The 24043-nt window shown below is 38.8% G+C and overlaps 1 protein-coding gene across 2 annotated transcripts in view; it reads left to right on the forward strand.

The window, feature by feature from the left end:
- Window positions 1-24043, forward strand: part of rorab (RAR-related orphan receptor A, paralog b) — a 63684-nt gene that overhangs the window by 35671 nt on the left and 3970 nt on the right. The window contains exons 2-6 of one of the 2 annotated variants that reach the window (XM_056267367.1): window positions 7712-7741; window positions 16121-16206; window positions 18172-18313; window positions 21412-21828; window positions 22355-22476. In XM_056267367.1, the coding sequence (XP_056123342.1) occupies window positions 7712-7741; window positions 16121-16206; window positions 18172-18313; window positions 21412-21828; window positions 22355-22476 (797 nt within the window). Of the gene's footprint in view, window positions 1-7711; window positions 7742-12152; window positions 12307-16120; window positions 16207-18171; window positions 18314-21411; window positions 21829-22354; window positions 22477-24043 lie in introns of those variants that run through there. The other variant, XM_056267368.1, reaches the window with a different exon arrangement.

The following is a 24043-nucleotide window of genomic DNA, read 5'->3' on the forward strand; positions in this document are numbered from 1 at the left end:
CTAAAAAAATGTAATAACCCAATATGCCCTGCATCCTGCCAACTGACACACATTTTGAAACCCAGGGGGTTGTGTTCTCCCAGCTGGTGTGCAGGTGTTACATTTTAGTATAATTATTTATGCAGTGAGTACTATATGATGAGGTCTCAGGTGAAATGTGTGTATATATGCATGTATATACACTCACCTAAAGGATTATTAGGAACACCATACTAATACTGTGTTTGACCCCCTTTCACCTTCAGAACTGCCTTAATTCTACGTGGCATTGATTCAACAAGGTGCTGAAAGCATTCTTTAGAAATGTTGGCCCATATTGATAGGATAGCATCTTGCAGTTGATGGAGATTTGTGGGATGCACATCCAGGGCACGAAGCTCCCGTTCCACCACATCCCAAAGATGCTCTATTGGGTTGAGATCTGGTGACTGTGGGGGCCATTTTAGTACAGTGAACTCATTGTCATGTTCAAGAAACCAATTTGAAATGATTCGAGCTTTGTGACATGGTGCATTATCCTGCTGGAACTGGCCATCAGAGGATGGGTACATGGTGGCCATAAAGGGATGGACATGGTCAGAAACAATGCTCAGGTAGGCCGTGGCATTTAAACGATGCCCAATTTGGCACTAAGGGGCCTAAAGTGTGCCAAGAAAACATCCCCCACACCATTACACCACCACCAGCAGCCTGCACAGTGGTAACAAGGCATGATGGATCCATGTTCTCATTCTGTTTACGCCAAATTCTGACTATACCATCTGAATGTCTCAACAGAAATCGAGACTCATCAGACCAGGCAACATTTTTCCAGTCTTTAACTGTCCAATTTTGGTGAGCTCTTGCAAATTGTAGCCTCTTTTTCCTATTTGTAGTGGAGATGAGTGGTACCCGGTGGGGTCTTCTGCTGTTGTAGCCCATCCGCCTCAAGGTTGTGCGTGTTGTGGCTTCACAAATGCTTTGCTGCATACCTCGGTTGTAACGAGTGGTTATTTCAGTCAAAGTTGCTCTTCTATCAGCGTGAATCAGTCGGCCCATTCTCCTCTGACCTCTAGCATCAACAAGGCATTTTCGCCCACAGGACTGCCGCATACTGGATGTTTTTCCCTTTTCACACCATTCTTTGTAAACCCTAGATATGGTTGTGCGTGAAAATCCCAGTAACTGAGCAGATGGCACCAACAACCATGTCACGCTCAAAATTGCTTAGATCACCTTTCTTTCCCATTCTGACATTCAGTTTGGAGTTCAGGAGATTGTCTTGACCAGGACCACACCCCTAAATGCATTGAAGCAACTGCCATGTGATTGGTTGATTAGATAATTGCATTGAGAAATTGAACAGGTGTTCCTAATAATCCTTTAGGTGAGTGTGTGTGTGTGTGTATGTGTGTGTATATGTATGTATGTATATATACACTCACCGGCCACTTTATTAGGTACCCCATGCTAGTAACGGGTTGGACCCCCTTTTGCCTTCAGAACTGCCTCAATTCTTCGTGGCATAGATTCAACAAGGTGCTGGAAGCATTCCTCAGGGAGTTTGGTCCATATTGACATGATGGCATCACACAGTTGCCGCAGATTTGTCGGCTGCACATCCATGATGCGAATCTCCCGTTCCACCACATCCCAAAGATGCTCTATTGGGTTGAGATCTGGTGACTGTGGAGGCCATTTTAGTACAGTGAACTCGTTGTCATGTTCAAGAAACCAATTTGAAATGATTAGAGCTTTGTGACATGGTGGAAGTAGCCATAAGAGGATGGGTACATGGTGGCCATAAAGGGATGGACATGGTCAGAAACAATGCTCAGGTAGGCCGTGGCATTTAAACGATGCCCAATTGGCACTAAGGGGCCTAAAGTGTGCCAGGAAAACATCCCCCACACCATTACACCACCACCACCAGCCTGCACAGTGGTAACAAGGCATGATGGTTCCATGTTCTCATTCTGTTTACGCCAAATTCTGACTCTAACATCTGAATGTCTCAACAGAAATCGAGACTCATCAGACCAGGCAACATTTTTCCAGTCTTCAACTGTTCAATTTTGGTGAGCTCTTGCAAATTGTAGCCTCTTTTTCCTATTTGTAGTGGAGATGAGTGGTACCCGGTGGAGTCTTCTGCTGTTGTAGCCCATCCGCCTCAAGGTTGTGCGTGTTGTGGCTTCACAAATGCTTTGCTGCATACCTCGGTTGTAACGAGTGGTTATTTCAGTCACTGTTGCCCTTCTATCAGCTCAAACCAGTCTGGCCATTCTCCTCTGACCTCTGGCATCAACAAGGCATTTCCGCCCACAGAACTGCCGCTCACTGGATGTTTTTTCTTTTTCGGACCATTCTCTGTAAACCCTAGAGATGGTTGTGCGTGAAAATCCCAGTAGATTAGCAGTTTCTGAAATACTCAGACCAGCCCTTCTGGCACCAACAATCATGCCACGTTCAAAGTCACTCAAATCACCTTTCTTCCCCATACTGATGCTCGGTTTGAACTGCAGGAGATTGTCTTGACCATGTCTACATGCCTAAATGCACTGAGTTGCCGCCATGTGATTGGCTGCTTAGAAATTAAATGTTAACGAGCAGTTGGACAGGTGTACCTAATAAAGTGGCCGGTGAGTGTATATATATATATATATATATATATAGCCTATACACACACTAATTGACTTATAAGATAGATAAATACAATATAGTTTAACAGACAGGCATAATGAACCACAGGTTTTTATCAATCTAAACAGCAAAAAAACTCACCGCAAGTAAATTTGACAGGATATGACTAAGAGTCATCCGTCTGATCTTTCCTTTTCATACTGTTTCAGTGTTATTGCGGTTTAATCCTCTTCAGCCATTTTTTTTTTCATGCAAATCCACAAAAACATGCTCTCTGTTCGTAGGAGCCAAACTATATGAACAGACAGAAACAAAGAGACTCGGGGGTAGGCTGTTTGAGACTGAGACCAAGGAGTTAAACCAATTAGAAATGGATGGAAAAAACAACGACTGGAGATTCGCTGTCATTTCGCTGCCCCTTCTTACTTAGCTTTGTGAATAAAAGGATACAAAGTGGGCTTGTTTTTTTCATGTCTCTTCAGTTTCATTTCATAAATAGATTGATAAATAAAGGTTTGCCGTCAGATTCACTCTTTTCATCATTCTGATTTTCAGCTGGAGAGGAATAATGAATGCGACTGCTCAGAAGCCGTAAGCCAGATCATTTGTTCTGGTCCAGCTGAAAATAACACATGAAAAAGAGCTAAGAAAAGAGAAAGCTCTTCTCATCAGTTTAATGAATATGCTGGTTTAAGCATCAAGTCATTATAATCTCCTTCTTAAGATCCTACAGTCATTTTACAAACAATACACATTTTAATACTGTTACTTGAGGTTTTCAACATTATCACTTTCACATCCGTGATAAAGTACATTCTTGAAAAATAAGCTTAAGTCTAAATATGAAAATGCACATAATGTGCACATAATTTACCACCTTAATATGTCTTCTATGGTTGTCAAGATTTCCGGTACTTCGGCACCAAGTCTGTTCTGAAATTTTAAAGTGTGACGGTAATAGAGTACTGGGTATATTCGGTACCCACTGATAGGCTGCTGCTTTCAAATGCTCCTGTGTGTATCTCTGTAAGTGCTCTGTGAAGAGTGTCAAATGTTTCTTTTTATAGCGTGTTTTTGAAGCGTTGAGCATTGAAGCCAATCACAGACATATCTGTTGAGCGTGTCAATGCAATGTCCAATCAGAGGTGTTTGTTACACACCGTGTCTACACCGGACGCAAGCGGTGTGATGTGACGTGTCAAAAGCAAATATATCCCAATATAATCAGTAATGCTGTCTACACTAGATGTGGTGCGACACTACACATTCCCGACAGTAAACTGATGCCCCACTCTATTTCTGACGTTCTTCAGGCACTCGCACTACTTCGGACACGAAAATGGTCGCTTCGTCGCATCTAGTGTAGACAGCTGCAAGCTGTCCGTAATAAATGGCACATCCGGTGTAGATGAGGTGTTTGTCAAAATCCGCTTTTGTTCAGTGCGCACTTTTATGGTGTATATCCACTACAGCGGCAAAACTCCGCGCAGTGCCGCTGACAACACTAAAATGCCTCAGCTTTGGAGTGTCTGAAGCGAGTATGTTTAATCTATTTTTTCAACACACTGGTAATAATCATCACATATACGATTGATTACAGTTGGAAAGAAGCAAGCTTTGTTTCTGAATGCCCTAAGTAAAGATATGCTGTCGATTTTAAAAACTTTTGTTAACCCAGCCAGTATAATCACAGTGAGAGCATCTAAACTGCAATATTTAACATGCATATGATATAACATCTGCACAGCCCTAATGTGTGATTTACGCACTAAATCCAGCATAAACTCTGGCACAATCTTTGGTAACACTTTACACTAAGGTTCATTTGTTAACATGAATGTATTAACTAACATGAACTAACCATGAGCAATACATTTGTTACTGTATTTGTTCATCTTTGTTAACATTAGTTAATAAAAATACAGCTATTATTTGTTTGTTCATGTTAGTTCACAGTGCATGAACTAATGTTAACAAGATTTTAATAAAGTATTACTAAATGTTGAAATTAACATTAACAAATATTAATCAATGCTTTATAAGTGCAGTTCATTATTAGTTCATGCTAACTAATGTAGTTAACTAATGAACCTTATTGTAAAGTGTTACCTATATTTTTAAATGCTCAGAGACGTCACTACCTGAACCTCACAGCAATTGGTTGTTAGATGACATCATGCGGAACATAACACAGACGCAACAAATCATGGATTTAGGACATCTAAATATGTCTGTGTCCTACACAAAATAATAATAGTAATGTCATCGAAATGCATATATAATCACATGTTTGTGCAGGCCCCAGTTAAGTGTAATTCTAAAAAGCCAGAGAGAGAGAGAAAAGTCGTAAATTAAATTAAATCAAGGTAGCCTAATACCCCAATGAAAACCGGCACTTGTCTAATAATAAAAAAACGACACTTGGATTAACACTTGCTTGGTTAATTGACATCCTATTAGCCTAAATAGACTACTTAAAGCAAGGAAATGTTGCTCCTATTGAAGTAATGTAATAGTTGAATGACGGTGGATTATGAACTCGCCAAAACGGAAAAGAAAGCCCAACTGGACGCAGGATCAGTTACTGCTGCTTAAAATTCTTTATTCACAAAGAATTTTAAGGCTAAAAGTAGCTCCTAACTGCCGAATTTGGCAGCATCTTCTAAAAATAATGGGCGTGTCACTCCTAACTTTAGGACTCCTAATTTTTTTCACTAAGAGTAATTCACGAAGCATTTTAGCCCTAAAAGTAGCACCTAAGTCTGGGACAGCTTAAAAGAAGTCGAGATGACTCCTAACTCACTAAGACCTATTCACAAAGGATTGTAGCGCATACCACCGCCTCTCGCAGTCGTCCGGGGTCCGCGACACAAGCGGGGATGCTGCATTGATCTGTGAACAAATCCTCTCCCATTCTCACGCTTAGTTTTGCTTGATATCCCAGTGCCGAATTTCCCTTTTATTATGTTTTTTTTTTTTTAGCACCAACTGGGCCAGCAGCAGTAACTGATCCTGCGTCCAGTTGGGCTTTCTTTTCCGTTTTGGCGAGTTCATAATCCACCGTCATTCAACTATTGCATTGCTTAAAGCAAGGAAATGTTGCTCCTATTGAAGTAGTCTATTTAGGCTAATAGGATGTCAATTAACCAAGCAAGTGTTAATGCAAGTGTCGTTTTTTCATTATTAGGCAAGTGGCGGTTTTCATTGGGGTATTAGGCTACCTTGATTTAATTTAATTTAATTCACGACTTTTCTCTCTCTCTCTGCCTTTTTAGAATTACACTTAACTGGGGCCTGCACAAACATGCCATTATATATGCATTTCGATGACATTACTATTATTATTTTGTGTAGGACACAGACATATTTAGATGTCGTAATTCCATGATTTGCTGTGTCTGTGTTATGTTCCGCATGATGGCCCTGTCATCTAACAACCAATCACCGTGATCATTGCGAGGAAGCTCGTGCATGAGAATTGACGTCATCATAGCAACGATGACTCACTCTTAGTTTAGGAGTTGTCATTTTTCCTTACTAAGAGTAGGTCTGAAAGGCGTTGTGAATAACTTTTAAGAGAAAACTCCTCGCTAAAATATTTTAGTGCGATTTAGGAGTACTCCTAGAGGTAAGATACAATTCTTTGTGAATACGGCCCCTGAACGCTTGTGAATTCTTTCATTATTACCAACAAAGTATATACACGATTTAAGAGATTTGTTATGCAGTGTAGACAGCTTTTTTGATTATAGCGGGAGTTTTCGATGGAGTGTAGATCTCTGAGCAGGCGCTGAACATAGTCTAAGTGATTGACACTTTGACAGCTTCAGTGATTATAAAGGGAGTGCTCTTTGCAAGTTTTCTGTTTATAACTTGTCACATACAGTTTGAATAAAAGTTTTGTTTTTCATGCTGCTCAGTACACTGCAAAGTTTCTGGATTTCCAACTAACTGGCTGTGATATATTAACCATAGCAACCGACAGGACAAAACTGTTAACAAAAATGTTAAAATAGATGTGCATTAAGTCTTAGAGTGTAAATGCAAACTAATAGACCTGCCACTTGTTACATGTCTGTTTTTTTTTTTACTTTTTATAAACAATGTTTACTTGTAAACAGCATCAGCATGTAGCCTTCGAATGAATTATTATCATCATAAATTAAACTCATTTAATTCATATATTTATTTAAAATAGTAAAATTGTTCCAACAGTTTGGTACCGAAATTTGTACGAGAAACCGTAAAAAATTTTGGGACCGATTTATTGGAACCAACTACTGGAATTTTGGTTCAGCGACAACCCTAATGTCTTTCATAGGGGGGAAAAAAGTCAATTTATTGGTTGTCTCATTTTCCTCGTGCTGTGAGTTGGACATGAACTCTTTTATTACTGAGTCTAATTTACAAGCAGATGGAAATTAATTTGGCACAAATTACTGGGTAATGCTTTGTTGATTGGCAGTTGCCATTTACCACTTGTATCTCGTTTCAACAGTATCACTAGTCATGACAGATTGTATTTCTCTCAGATGGACACTTTACATCACAATAGAGCTGGCTGTAGTACAATAGCCCTGATTAAAGGGAGTGGATGGATTAATGGTGATTGACCTGGCTGGCCTGAGTTGCCCTGAATGTAAAAGCGTAAGCCAGGGCCGACTTGGGATTACAGAGTGCCTTCAGGTCTCTTCCAAACAATTACATAAACATGAATGTGTACTTCATGCACTATATATGTACTATATTTTATTATTTTATTTATTATTATATTTAGCAATATATTGACCAGGACGTTTAATTGACTAATGTTTGCCTTTTTGAGATTATTGGCTGGTGACTAGTCACCCTGCTCTCTAGACATAAGCATCCATCTTGAAAAATCCCTTAGCTTTTCAAGGCTAAATGTTTTTTGGTATCTAAATCAAAGTGGAATTATTCTAAAATCGCAATTGTTTTTGTTTGTTTTCATTTCTCATGTAGGTAGAGGTGTAAAAAGTCACACAATATATATATATATATACACAACAAGGCTTTATAAACTATACTACAAGCCCTGTTTAATATTCATTTTATTTCTTGTCTTTTTCAGATGTGTCCTCAGCAAAGAAAACACACACGTGTAAGTATAGTTCTCATGTAAGTAAATTCCTGTGGCCACATATGCTTCTGTAACATTTGCATGCAAGACCAAATGCTCAGGGAAAAATTTAAGTGAGGAGGAGACACCAAACTTCTTGAGCATTCAAGAAACGGAGAACGTTGACACCCACTTTGACATCCATCTCACTTCGGTTCAATCCGATTTTTTGGGTTAATGTGAGAAAGTGAAAAGGCATGCTTTGATCTTCAAGAATAGACAGATTAGATGACGGTGTTAATAAATTCTGGTTTAAAAAGTGCTCTGCCACCAACGCCCATCGCTTTTCAGTAAGGTTTTATTTCTGAGTAATCGTTGCACCTCCTATAAGATCGTTTGTGAGATATAAGTGTAGCTGCTTCTTAAAGTTGTGTTTACCAGTTTGTCAGTGGTGTAACTGATCTTTCTCACCTCCTCTCACCCCACACCATGGTTACATGTACAATCTCTCTCTTTTACGCAACATACACACACTCAAACACAAACATGTTTATGTGTATATATAATACAATTTGTTATTTTTCATAAATGATAATTTATTGTATTATTTCTGCTATTATAATAAATATAAAATATTTGATGTTCTTATACAAAAAAAATACATTATAAAATTATGTAAAAAAGTTTAATTGACCTATATTAAAGGTGAAATATTATACCCCTTTACAGTGGCGTAGGTTTGATTTTGAAATTGGTGGGGACGGGGACATCAATTTATAAATATATTTTAAGTTTTGATCGAAATTATTGCTAGGGATATATCATTGTCACTGGATATTGGTAGGGACGCGTCCCTACTAAATTCTACGCCCCTGCCCCTTTTCACAAGATGTAATATAAATCTATGGTGTCCCCTGAATGTGTGAGCAAAAACGCTCTGATTTTGTGTGTCCCTTTAAATGCGAATGAGCTGCTGCTCCCCGCCTCCGTTCAGAAGACGGCCGACTCTTTACATGAGCTTTAGATGCAACAAAACGCGCGAATAATCTCAGTCTCACTCATACAAAATCTCAGAAATAACCAGTAGTGGAGTGCAGCCTTACAGAGAGACTCACGAACAGGTTGCAACTTTTAGACGCACCTGGACGTTTCGGAATGGTTAGTGGATACATTTATGTAGTTGTTGTGGAGTTACATTGAGTTATCGGTTTCTGGGGGATTTCTGTTGAAAATAAAATGAATCCACTGCTCTCTTGTCTCATCTGAGGCTCTAAATAGCGTTCTGTGCTCGTCTGTGCAGCAACGTCAGAACAGTTTGCATGCTTTGCTCGAACTTTTGCCATTGCGTTAGAACTGGTTACACTGTTACAACTGTTGTCCCTTGCGTAAACCAAATGGCGGCGCCATGCGTGGAAACCATAGACTGTAAAAAAAATGGAAACATGCAGGTTAAGGGGTGGTAATATTATAATAAGATCCCCTTCCTACGTCAGAAGGGGAGAGAAATCTGATCATCTTATTTTTTGACATGCTTGCAGAGGTTACTGGGTTGTCACTTTTCACGTTTTCTCGGTTGGTAGATGGACAGGAGACCCAATTATAGCACTTAAACACGGAAAAAGTCCGATTTTTATGTCACCTTTAATTAAATTTATATATTATTTATATTATTATATTGTTTTCAGAACATACTTTTGACAACGATTTTGATTTAAATGGTTTAATTCATAAACCATAAATAAATTCTGTTCTTTTATTAATTGATGTGCTCTACATGCCCTTTGTAAACTAATGTAGGTGTTAAAGGAAACAGGAGAGAGTCATTTCTTATATATTGGTTTCATGCTGAAACGTTTTGCCTACATGACAGAAAAATGTTGGTCAAGGTGAGAGGAGCTGCTCAAAAAAATAATTGCACACTAGTGGGATGCTTCTGTGGTTTACCAGCAGAGACTTCCTGTTTGTGCACTGAATGATTTGAAATCCCCTTTACTGGCTGAGATGTCCCTTGTGTACTTTGAAAATACTGGAAGCAAAGTTATACTTAAAAGAAAAGTGTGAAAAACGTTAGAACGAATTTATGCGCCGTACTATGCCCGAGCTTAGTTGCATATTGCATTCAGATGTATTTGGTGAGAGTGTCACTGTAGGCGTTTGCACATTTGTATTTGTACGTGTGCATGTCTTGATTTTTGTGTTGGAGACACCAAGCAAACAAGCAGCAGCTGGGAGCATGTATTAGCATGTCTGTCCTGCTGAAGTTAAACCCAGCCCAGTGAGGGCTTGTGTTCAGGATTGCAGAGGGATGCATTTCTCCGTGTCTCACACAACAGAACCCCATCCTCACACTGCTGTCATGCCCGTGAAACATGAGACCTGCAGAAGCAGCTCCAGCATCTCTATTTTAACTATTCAGTCCTCAGTTGGACAGCATGTGGAAGATGTTTCTAGAAGGAACAGCATTTAGAGGCTCGTGTTTAAAGCAGTGGTTCTCAAACTGTGGTCCATGAGGTGATTGAACTAGATTGAACTAAAATGAATGAATAAATAATTAAACAAACCAACCAACCATCAATTCATGTTTTGTGTTCCGCAGAAGAAATCCATGTTGGTTTGAAGTGTGAGTACATGTTGACAGAATTTTCATTTAGGCTGAACTGTTGCTTTAAGGTCACATAGCCGGCATCTTTGAAACATGATTACCTGATAAGGTTAGCCAGCAGGTTCTTACCTACAGCTTCTGTGTTGCGTAATAGTTTTCACAACCGCAGAGATGTTTTTTCACGATACTTGGTTCAGTTAGCTGTGTGGCTTCTTCTTTGAGCAGAGTATACCTTTTGGCGATAGTGGATTGAAGAGGGTGTTGTGTTGGGTCCAGGCCAGATCATTAGCATTCAGATGGCTACGTTCCCCTCAGATTCAGCCAGACCTGTATAAGGCTACATGCGCATGTGTTTGTACCCCCCACACACATATGGGTAGAATTTCAAATAAGCCAGTTATCCTGTAGGCAAGCGCATGCAATTTCAAATCACTGCTGTGCTGCTGGTGGCTTTACGGAATATACAAATAAAATACAAATACATTTGTTTAAAAAATTTAGTAATAATGTATCATAATTTATTGTTTATTAATAATTATGTACAAAAAAATTAACAATCTCATCAAAATTCTCTAGCTATTAAGCTATTATTTGAATAAATGTACAGAACAGATAATAAATTAAATATACATATAAAAGGCAAATACATTTATACTTTAAAAAAACAATTTATCATTATAGTTTTTTTTTCATATAATACATTATCTTAATAATTATGTACATACAATTAAATTAACCTTTTTTTATTTGGAACAAAATGTTATCAAACATTTCTAAATACATTACTGTTCAGGGGTCAGTAACATTCTTTCATGATTTTGAAAGAAGTCTCTTATGCTCACCAAATCAAAAGTTATTTGATCAAAAATACAGTAAAAACAACTGTACTATCGTGAAATCTTACTTTTCTATTTTAATATCTTTTAAATTGTAATTTATTTCTGTGATGCAAAGCTGAATTTTCATTACTCCAGTCTTTAGTCACATGATCCTTCAGAAAAATCATTCTAATATGCTCAGTTGGTGCTCAAGAAATATTTCTTATTATCAATGTTGACGACAGTTGTGCTGCTTAATATTTTTGTGGAAACCATGATTACATTTTTTTAGGATTATTTGATGAATAGAAAGTTAAAAAGAACAGCATTTATTTGAAATATAAGTCTTGTGTAAGATTATAAATGCCTTGATCCGTTTAATGCATCATTGCTGAATAAACTAATTTTTTTTTTTTTAAACTCTTACTGACCCCAAATTTTTTAACAGTAGTATATATTCTTACATTCAACATGTATTTTTTACATTAAACATACATGCATTTTTAAGTTACTTTACTTGCAGTAAGTTAGTGAAATCAACACAAGTCTGGGTAAATTGATAACTTATGTCAATTTAAAAAGTGCCGCAATGCACCTCCAGGGTGAAAAGTCCACTCAAAACATTTATTCAGCACATTGTATATGTCTTTAGTTCATATCTAGATTAGATCCTTGGTCATGTAATGTATTAAGTAATAGTGATGACGTATGTCAAAAAAGACAATCATTACAGATGGTGTGAGAAGGGCTATAGGTAACCGATGCCTCTCGTGGAGGAAGGGAAAATGTTTAGGTTTGCTCTCATAATGTGAAGCGTTAACAGATCACTTCCTGCATACATTATAGTATCAGTAGAACACGTTGCAGAGCAGTGCAAGGTGAGCCAACACTAACCCTTTAAACCACATAGTCATCTAAACACTTGCTCACTAATCACCTATTGGGTGGCACAGCTGTCACTCCGGGGTTGAGGGGGCGGGAAGAAAGGGTTTTAGTCCTTATGTCACGGTCACATGGATTCTCATGCGGTAGAGACGACAGGCAGAGGGAGGCACAGCAGCGCTACAGTCAGTCGGCAGCACAACGCTTGTGTCCAAACCTGCACATGCTCTTGGGGCAAGGCTATTGACGGTCCTCTGCATGGCCACAGAGCCTCAGGATGTACTTAATGATCACAGCCATGAAAGGTAGGAGAGGGACTTGCAAGTTGGGAAAATCCATGCAAATGTGTGTCTGGGTGCATGAGAAATATCTCTGAGCTGTTATCTTAATGTTTCTTTAATGTTTTGAGCTCTTAATGCCTCTTGCATGTATAATGTGGCTGTTTTGCTTCCAAAACATCATGGACTGTCCCGTGTGCTGTTTTGCATGTTCATTTACATGTTTTCTATTTTGAATTGCAAAGTGACTATTAGATCTTTTTTGATTTGTAGTAATGTGCATTGTGTGCTTTTGAGGGAACATCTCAGTCCATCTGAAACTGCAGTGAGCATAAGTTAATATGTGATGTGATACGATGGCGTCTTTCTGACAGCTCATACATGGGCGGCCATGTTGGCTGTTTGGCACGGCATGGGAATGTTGCCATGCTGGATGATTGGGGAATGTTGTTCCACTGACCTATTTATGGTAGGCAGGGGTGGACTGCCATAGGAGCGCATGGATTTTTATTCCACCAACGGCTGTGTTTTACTTAATCCCCCCACCCCCACTCTGAATCACTGCGCGCATATACTCGCACACACATACACAGGCAATGCAAAGTCTTGCTGGCAGCTGTCATTATCTATTAGTGATAAGGTATAGGGCAGTGGAACATCTGTGTGAGCCTCCACTGTTTCTTTCTCAAAGAGATTAGAGATTATTTCAGCACTTCAAATGTGTCCTCCTTCACTGTTTTCAGATCAAACAAAAATGTTTGGTTATCAATGATCTTTTTTGTCTACGAAAAAGCTAGTTGCGAGTATCTCTTTTTCTTGCGTGACCTGCTGACATCCTGACCAGAGGTTAATAAGATTAAAGAGTTTCATCCTGAGACTGACATGCCAGAACCGAAACTCACTTACACATAGAACACCATGGCTTCATTTAGTGTCAATTAAGGTTAGCCATGAATGTTAATTGTGTTGAATTTAAAGGGCTTGGTCACCATTCAGTTTGTTCTTGGAGCACATCATTTTTAAGTCTTTATTTTCAACCTAATTACAGATAATGACAATAATGAATGAATATGTATTAGGGTAATAAGAAAATAACGACATAATGTCTCTGTCTTTGCAAAAACCTTTCAAGTTTGAGGATGGTTCAGTTTAAGACTATTTTATGTGCCAGAATGTTCTTTCTTCCTTTGTTATGATGGAGTGTTTATCTCAAGCCGATGTGAGTCAGTGTTGTCAACAGATTACAGAAGGCCCAAAGGGGGAGGGAACGCATGTGTGTGTCTGTGCGTGTGTATCTGCAGGCTTTGACATTGGTTGGGTGTTGTGTTTTATGTTTCCTACTTAGACAGCACATCAGCACTTTCACACCGGGAGAGAAACCAAACATGTTAAACCACAACATCTCATGAGGAGGAAGCGACACTTGCAAACAGAAAAAGAGAGTCTTTTGTGTGTTTGAAAGTCTGTGTTTGCGGATAATGGTACACGCTTGTAAAATATTGGTTGGTTTGTAGATACTTGTATATATATGTGTAGGCCTATGTATATGTAAGGTATAAGATATCTATAAGGTATTTATATTTTGAAAAATTATGATACAGAATATTTTCTCTCTCTCTATCTCTATCTCTCTCTCTCTCTCTCTCTCTCTCTCTCTCTCTCTCTCTCTCTCTCTCTCTCTCTCTCTCTCTCTCTCTCTCTCTCTCTCTCTATATATATATATATATATATATATATATATATATATATATATATATATTATGCATAATACAATATTAAGATAATAATTTATAAAATACTATATTTATGTGTGTGTATATATAAACTGTACACATGCACACATATTAAAAAAATTGTAAATTAGAAAATATAAATGTATTAACAAAATTATAATAATTGTGTGTGTGTGTGGTTTTCTATCCCGGTGGGGACTTAAACCTGAATGCGCACAGACTCGTGGGGACCTAAATTGAGGTCTCCATGGGTACTCAAGCTTATAAATCATACATAATGAGTGTTTTTGAAAGTTTTGTGTGATGGGTAGGGTTAGTGTAAGGGGACAGAATATAGAGCTTGGACAGGACAAAAACCATTACGTCTATGGAGAGTCCCCACAAAGATACCGTGTGTGTCGATATATCAGCCAGACCGAATAATTGTACTATGATATAAAAGTGTAAGTATTTCAATTTTTTTAATATAATAAAATAAAAACACTTAAACTTTTATATCATAAAATGATTTGGCCTGGCTGATATATAGGTGCTACTAAGATCAGCAATCAAATCTCTTTACACACACACACACACACACACACACACACACACACACACCCTTCTATTGTTGTGCAGTGTTCATGCGTTCACAATCCTCATCTGTATATGGCCTTCATGAACGTTCCTTTTCTGTAGTCTGAAATAGCAGCTCTGTAAGGCGTGCCCTTGCATCAGAGCCGAACAGCGGTACCTACTGCTGCAAGACTTTAGCGGCTGCTCTGGGAGAATGTGGCTTTGATGTATTAATCCATAATTCAGACCAGATTAGCGTCTTGTGCTTTGGAGTAACTAATTACTGCCGATTGGTTTTACATATCTAATGAGAGAGAGTGAGGATGCCCTTAATGAATACGGCATGCAGAACCAAAGGGGATTAGCCCTTTCTGGAATCATGAGAAAATAGTCATTCTCAAACTCCGATGCCTTTGCAAATAGAGTCCTTAAAAAAAAAAACTTAAGAGTCTATGACCGAGAGAGAGAGAGAAAAGAGAGAGCACTCTGGTGATGAGATGCATTTTACTTTTTCATCCTGTACTGTATGCGCCTCAGGGCTGCCGGAACGACTGCATTGCTCTTCTCTAAATGGATTTCTCCTCCTGCTCTATTCCCCCAGCATCCCTCTCAACAGCCTTGCACACCATCTCTACGTTCTCTTCCACAACCAACCGCAGCCGTGCCGCTGAGGGACTCATGCACGACTACGGCATACAATCCAGAGCAAGCAGACGCCATCTCCAACTAGGAGTGCATTTTGACTTTGATATTTACTGAAATGCACCACAGCGTTATCATGAAGCAAGCTCGTAGCTTGAGGGAGGATGGCATTGTCATACTGTTGTTAACCAAATGAATGTTGGATGTTAGGAGAGCAGATTGTACTTACAGATGATGTCAGTCCCGTGGGTGATCTCAATAGTCATAGCCATTTTTTCTGCTTGAATAAATGGAGTGGTTTGTGTGGTGCTGCCTGGATTCGTTTAAAAAATATGTATATATATATATATATATATATATGTTTTACCGTTGTTCTGCTACAGTAGCTAAAGCCTGAGGTTACACTCTGCACAACAAACCTCAGGCCTTGTTCTCTCTGTGTTAGCTAATTCAGGAGGTCAGGAGCTGTGGAATTAGTCTTGATGTGATTATGGTCTCTGCTGATCAGTTTAAATGAATAAAAACAGATAGCCAAAGAACTTTAGTCTAGATTTTACGTTGTAATTTTCGCAGCACTAAATAGAATTGTGGGGGGGAGGGGAGTATTTTTTCCAAACAAGTTTATCAAACGCACGTTTTTAGTTGTATGGAACAAAAAGCCCAAACTCATGCCAATTGTTTGAACCAGTGTTGCTATGGATGGTGGGGCCGCTCAAACAGCGCAATGTTAAAATCCTCACAGTATTTCATGGGAAACTTACTAACAAATTTCCTTAATTATAGCTGTCTCTGCATGTTAAGCTGGCACAGGGAAAAGTATTTTAGCATAGAAAAAGAAAATGACAACTGTTTTGTTTTTTCTCAATTTCCTAAAAGTGTCTTTCTGTCTTTTTTTTCCCTTTTTTTTTTAGCTCAGATTGAGAGTATTCCCTGTAAAATCTGTGGAGATAAATCATCAGGGATCCATTATGGTGTTATCACCTGTGAGGGATGCAAGGTAAGACAACCAGAAAAAGAAACATCTCAGTCGATCATTTTCTTTAAAATCATAATCTTTTTTTATACTATATACTATCATTTAAAATAGAGGTCGACCGATTGGTGGATTGCTGGAACAATCAGTTATCTGCAAATTTCCATACTTATTGTTTTTCCGGGTTGCGTCCGTTGCTGGAGCGGCTGGGAAGGGCCCGCTGTCATTATACGGTATAAGAGCGGCCTGTAGAGGCGAAATCACTGACACCTTGTGGTGTTTGTTTTGACACGTGAGGCTGCTCGTTGCACAGATACGGATTTAAAACATAGACAAAAAAAAATATGTATACAGTACACTACCGTATGTGTTTTCATATCATTCTAAAGTAATTAATTTGTTGACTAGATGCTTCATTAGTGGAGAACAGCAGTATGTTTGGCATCGAGGCTGAGAGGACGCAAACATTAGTAGCACCTCAAGCGGTTAAAACAATGTGACAGAAACTCACGCAAGCCTGACCCAAATGTTTATTGTCACGATTGATAGTTTTGATACCATCTATTTACGTTAGTTTATATCCAGCTGGTCACTTTTATGCATTTGGTATGCAGCGAAGTTGCATATTTAAAGCTAGTGCTAGTGATAGAGTAAACCGTATCGTCATGCAACTTGCAGAAACATATAAACAGATCAGAAATGCATTCGATTTCAGTTTTTTTTTATCGTCACTATAATACATATTTTGTTATTTTGATTAGATAATCATCAAGTGTTCTAAAATAGAAGCAAATATAGTGTGAGAGTATACATGGAAAAATACTTTTACTTGGTAAGGACTCATTTAGTTTATAAGAAGTTACAGTGAATACATTTGTAATGCTGCAAAAAATGTCAAAATAAATTACAAATAAATGCTGTTTTTTGCACTTTCCATTCATAGAAGAATCCATGGTTATATTAAGCAGCGCAACTACTTTGGTAATAAGAAATGTTTCCTGATCATCAAATCAGCACATTAGAATGATTTCTGTAGGGTCATGTGACACTGAAGACTGGAATAATGATAATGAAAATTCAGCTTTGCCATTAGAGGAATAAATTACATTTTAAATATAATACAAATATTTTAAATTGTAATATATTTTACTGTATTACTGTTTTACTGTATTTTTTGATCAAATAAATGCAGCTTTGGTGAGCATAAGAGACTTATTTCCAAAACATAAAAAAAAAATCCCCAAACCCCAAAAATCCTCACCCTCAATCTTTTGAATGGTTGTGTAGATTATTATTAATATTTCAGTTACAAATATTAGAATATATTTCTGTCCCAAATTCTTCACCTTCATTCATTTTATAATTATTATGGCCAAAATGTTTCCCATTTACACACACAGACGAAAAGATTAAAGTGAAACCAGAATGCTATGCCAAAGCCTTGTTTATACTTTCATGTGAGTGTGGCACGAACCACCACAGAAGGTGCATGCGCACACCTTAGTGCTCTAGAGGCATTTACACTTCATGCATTCTTCATGCATCCGAGTTCATTTGGAGCTCACATAACGCACCACTGCACTGGAAAGAGAGGCATAAAAATGCACACAAAAAGTCCCTTATTTGGATGGAAATATGCGACTGGAATGTTATGGCCACAGTAATCGGTATAGACACATGTATTATTTAGTTACTGGACTGATTAAAGAGTTAATAAATCAATCTGAATTGTGCTGCAAATGTCAAAAGTTTAAGCTAGAGGACCTATTGTTGTTCACTCTCTCTCTCTCTCTCTCTCTCTCTCTCTCTCTCTCTCTCTCTCTCTCTCTCTCTCAATTCAATTCAATTCAATCTCTCTCTCTCTCTCTCTCTCTCTCTCTCTCTCTCTCTCTCTCTCTCTCTCTCTCTCTCTCTCTCTCTCTCTCTCTCTCTCTCTCTCTCTCTCTCTCTCTCTCTCTCTCTCTCTCTCTCTCTCTCTCTTTCTCCCAGGGTTTCTTCAGGAGGAGTCAGCAGGGCACTGTGTCATATTCATGTCCTCGGCAGAAGAGCTGTCTGATCGACCGGACCAGCAGAAACCGCTGCCAGCACTGTCGCCTGCAGAAATGCTTAGCAGTGGGCATGTCAAGAGATGGTATGCTCTCAACTCTCACAGTAGTCTGAGTGATGTGCATGTGGCTGCTGGTGTATCCAATTCTCTCCAGTTATATAGAGTGTGACAGTAGGGTTTATAATGTAAAAATCCCATTCATTTTCTCCATAGAGAAACTTACCATGAGCTTTGATGTTTTTAAGCAATGGCATATGCTAAAGGCATATGCTAAAACATTTAAACATTAATAAACAAAGCATTTATTCAAATATTTTGTAATTCAGTTTCCATTTCAGTTGCATGTTTTGCAGTGCTTTATAGTAGAAAATGAAGTAGTCCTTTTGATGAAACTAGACACTGACACTGTTTTTCATGTTTAATACAGTAACGCTGCTTGATTTTAAGCAATTTATTGTATGAAGTGATATATAAATAAACATGACGTGACTTTACTAGAGTCCCGAATTGCAGAGCTCATGCAAACATATCCATGTTGCTATGTTCAGATATTTACTTATGCTTTTTTAAAATACTTGCTGTTTTCTCAATTTTGTTGTGTGTTTATTTTGTTATTGAGAGGAAAGCACTAGGGGTGTAACGATACACAAAATTGACGGTTCGGTTTTCCCACGGTTTTGACGTCTCGGTTCGGTTCGATTCGGTTCGGTTTAGAAAGCTAAAATTGCTTCTTTTTTTTCCTTTTCTTTTTTAAACAGTGGTTTAATGAAAAAATTGTCTTTGTCTTTAAATTAATTCAATTACAATTAAACGTTTCACAAGGATTAAAAAGAAATCTGCTAAATCTGTAAACTATATAGGGAGCCGCACATTAACATTAAAGGTTGTAGCCTAGACTTTTAACCTAAATTCAGATGCTATTTATTTTTTAGATATAATAATCAACACACAACACATTGTATGAAAACATGTAAACTGAACATAAGGCAGTTTTTGCATTAACTTGTGTTTTACTCTAATTTGTTATTGAAATATAATACTTTACACAGTTGTCATTTTCATGAAAGATATTTTAAACATACATTAAATAATCAAGATATCATTAACAGGTTAAGTAAAATTAAAAAAAGTAAAAAAGGCTAACATGGTGCATTTATTTAGTGCAAGAGTTCATTTATAGGAACCATTTATAGGAAGTTGTGGACACTGAATCACTTGCCTGTTGAGGTAAATATAATGCTAGTGACAAGCTATGCTGTTTTATTGACGTTTCCGCTGCTGAAACACTGATTGAGCGATTACACGAGTTATGATGCCTTTCAGTAAGTATACTGCATCTTTCAACATACCTTCAGGTGTCCATTCCGTAACTGAGGAAGAGATGATCGCGTTTACCCGCGCGCCGCGTTGCCGTTTGAAATGAGGAGCTTAGTAGGCATAGAGCGATCTGTCACGCCACATCAAAGAGCGCCAAAACGCCATTTATTGTTTGAATTTCGTATCAAATAGACAAATTTGAAAGATTACACCTTGCTTATTATCGAAAGTAACAAAACACGGAGCTTGTTATTTGGTGTTAATGGTGGTTAGCTACAAAACTGAATTCGTTGTGTACTGTACACAAGACATGAGGTCCATTGAGCCGGGCTGGGCGGGGGCGGGGGCGGGGCCGGGGTAGCAGGGGGCGCGGAGGGGCGTGCTCGGTACGCAATGAGAGTATCGCGATTCGAATCGTGTGTTCTGTATCGCGGTTTTTTCGGTTCGGTTCGAATATCGTTACACCCCTAGAAAGCACGCAGCACATATTTACATATTCATCTAAACGCCGCTCTCAGCAGTGTTGGCGGTGTCGGATGTTCGCTAACAGTAAATCGCTGTTCACGTATTTCGCACTTTGTTTTACCCCTAATCAAAGAATGGAAAAGAACTTTGCCTTGAGTATATCGGGGCCTTAAAGCATTTATTAATCCTAGTTGATGTTTATCCCAACATTTACTAATACATTATTAAAATCAAAAGGGACCTTATTGTAAAGCGTTACCGATGCTTTAAAACATATAGTATGATAATAAGGTCATTAAAGGGATACTTCACCTCTGGAAAGATGAATGTGTATTTAAAATGGGTAATTTATGTAGAAGAAATGTGAAATTATTTTTGAATTTGGAGCTTTCAAGACTGAGAAAAGCCAGAAAATGTATTTTTGGCTTATGTGGATGAAAGCCAACAACTCCCAGAATGCACTTGCTTCGCTGCCCTAGGAGGCCACGCCTACCAGTAACAGAGCGCAGTAGTTAAACAACAAGTCTAGGCTACTAGTGAGTCTCCGTGATGAGTCTGCCCGGGATTTCGAGATCGCCCAAAATGTCCGGGATTCGGCTTTTGCGTTCTACAGTCGTCATTCATTATGTTTACTGTGGCGAGCAGGACGAGGCTAGGGCCGCGGGAGAACGGCGCGAGGCCGGTGGCGTGATTACTGATGAGCGACACCTGTGAGACGCACCGGTCTCGTATCTCTCACGGAGGAGCGGAAATTTTCTTAGCAATGTTAAAACCCACATCAACCGATCGCTTGTTTAGCGTTCATGTAAACACTACATTCAGATTCACCAATCGGAATGAATTCAGTTACCGTAGATTAAAACAAAAGGTGTGTGCATGTAAACAATGAATGGCAACTGCAGAAAGCAAAAGCTGAATCCCGGACATTTTGTACGATCTCGACGGCCGGACATGTCCGGGAAAAAGAGGATGAATGGTAACCCCTACTACTCAGCTTTCTCCTACAAAGTTACTCAGCTTTCTCCACAGAACAAGAGCCTGCTAGCTTAGCTTCCAAAAAAGATGTCTGACACTATGTGTACATTCTGTGAGTGAGATCCCACCCTCTATGGGCGGGTTGAGAACATGCGGGACAGCTCCTACTACTGGCTGTAGTCTTTAGCCTCTGGCCAAAAAATCCTCCGATGACGCAAAAATGACGATTTTTGCGTCATCGGAGGATTTTTTCCAGACAAAAAATACATAAATCTCTCGTCTCAGGGAGATATGAGGGTGAAAAGCACAGTAATTTGAAAATACTACAGGTTTTCTACTAATACAAAGCTTAATGCTAAATCCTGAAGTATCCCTTTAATGATTAACCGACTGCTTTCATCTTGCTTGTGTGTGGTCACTCGCAGCTGTGAAGTTCGGCCGCATGTCTAAGAAGCAGAGGGACAGTCTTTTCGCAGAAGTTCAGAAACACCGCCAACAGCAGCAGGAGGAGAAAATGGGTGATGAGACAGAGAAGGGGCGGGAACCTCAACCTCCAGGAGAGGCAGAGCCACTCACACCCTCTTACGCCCTGTCCACCAATGGCGTCACAGAGCTCCCAGATGACCTCAGTGGATACGTGAATGGTCAGACCCCAGAGGAGGGAAAGGCAGATCCAGCAATTGGGGGATTTTACCTGGACATTCAGCCCTCTCCAGACCAGTCAGGTCTAGACATGGATGGCATTAAACTAGAACCTGTATGCGACCTTAGCTCAGACTCTGGCCTGGATCAATATTGTTGCTATAGCAATGGAGAATCTTCACCTCCTGACAGTGATCTAGGTAACAATTATAAAATACTAATCACTTGCAAAAATATATATTTCACATAAAAAAAAAAAAAGTATTTTGGATGCTTGAATTTAATACATCATAGATGTACAAAGACGGAATATTTTCTATTATTATTATCTACTATTAGTTATGTTGGCATCATTTGGCACGTAATTGCAAAGAAAGGAAATATCAAATTAAATTACATTGTGCCGCCCTAAATAATTATAAAGGATGCTGCCATTAGGGGCATGATTGACAGCTGTGGGGTTTGAAACAGCAGGGGTCTGTGAACTCACCTCCATGGCCCATTTAACATGTCATTAGTAAGAAGTGCCTCATTAACACAGACCAGTCAAAGAGTACCAGAGCACTTTTTTTTCCCTTTTTACTGAAATTAGTCTTAATGAATTTGTTTTAGAAAATGTAATGCGGCAATAATATTCAGCTTCAAAATATCTGATGTGCATTTCACAAACCCAGGAATGTGTGTCAGCTCCAGCTGTTTGACTCTATTTGTGTGTTTCTAACACAGAACATCTGTCAGAGAACATCTGCAAGTCTCACCTGGAGACGTGCCAGTATCTTCGAGAGGAACTACAGCCCAGCAATTGGCAGACAGTCTTACAGACCGACCTGGACACGTACCAAAAGAAGGTGTTTGGTTATGTCTTTTTGGCTCTGTGCACACCTGGTATTAACATCTCGGATGATCTTATCACAAGTGGTCAGCCGAGACCAATCGTTTTAATGTCTCACATTTATTTAAAGGGGTCATATAATACCATTTTTGTACAAGCTAATATGATTCTTTAGGCTCTAAATTAAAAGTTTGTAATATACTTTAATTAAAAATTCTCATTAGTATTGTAAGAAAACACTTATTTTACCTGGTAAAAAACAGCTCTGTTTTCAGCACGCCGTTTCAGTGTATATGACTTTAAATGATAATGAGCTTTGCTCACCCTGCCCCTCTGTTCTGTGTGTACACCGTTTGTAACACAATAACACAATAACCATAACGCGTTGTTCAGTATAAACGTGGGATTATGAATTATATTGAGAACGTCATACATAGAAAACATGCCGTAATGTACCCTGAGTGTAAACCTTAGACGCATTCATTGTGAAGCGTGCAGCTAGCGATTTGTATATTAATTAATTGTAAAGATTAATATAAAGTTTAATAAAACATTACACTCACTTCCGTTCTTCTGGAGATTCAGCAGGAACACGAATATCTGGTACCGATCCTTTTTTTCAGGAGCAGCTTGTTAGCAAAACCAGCTTTATACTGATCCTCGTTTATAAAGCAATCTGGTGTGTGAAATGATTCGCGCAAACATGAAAGCATTGACGTTGCTCGTGGGGAATATTCCCTTCGAAAACAAACTCAGCCACTGCGTCTTCAGCGGTTTGGATTTAGGAACATTAAAATGACTGCTGGGTTCCTTATTGCACCTAAGAACAGAACACCACAATCGCTTAGACGCCATTCTGCTCATAGACAGTGCTCCAGCATATCAACAATGTCCGCGCAGACTATGATTGACAGCTCCCTCATGAGCGAGGGCGGGTCTGTGTTGAAACGCTCCTGTCAATCAACAATCGTGGGAGGGGCTCGAGTGTCGAGTGATGTCACACGGTCGAACGGCTTGATTTGAGGCAGGGGAAAACATTTAAGGAGATTAAAACAAAAACACTGGGTGGATTTTTATCATTATATGATGGTTGTGTACAGGCACTGCCAACACACATTTCAGTACAATCAACTTGTAAAAGTGCATGTACCATTATATGACCCCTTTAATGACCACCACTGGATTTTATAGAGCTTCCAAAGATGTTTCTAGTCAACTTGTAGTCATTCATTTAAGCCATTAGTCGAATAATCGCACATTTATGATATAAATTTGAATAATGATTAATTTAAGTGTGGGAGTAATTTAGCTTCCACACTCGCACAAACACTTAGATATGCGCCTAGTTTAACGTTAGAGCGAGCGGCCGTGTAAAGTGGCTAACATAAGGCTACTACTTAAATGTTCTTAAATGATAAGCCATGTTTGATGTTGATGAATGATAGCCGAACGTTTGGATTTCCTGCCTGACATAATTACCACATGGACCATTTGTGTTAACGATCTGTCTGTCACGAACTGACGTGACTTCGCCAATTCCTGTGGAATTTGGTTGACCAAGCCTTGGTTGACCAAGCCTCTTC

This window comes from Rhinichthys klamathensis, unplaced genomic scaffold (genome assembly GCF_029890125.1).
Source record: "Rhinichthys klamathensis goyatoka isolate OS25496 unplaced genomic scaffold, OSU_Roscu_1.1 h1tg000258l_1, whole genome shotgun sequence".
Taxonomy (NCBI): Eukaryota; Metazoa; Chordata; class Actinopteri; order Cypriniformes; family Leuciscidae; genus Rhinichthys; species Rhinichthys klamathensis.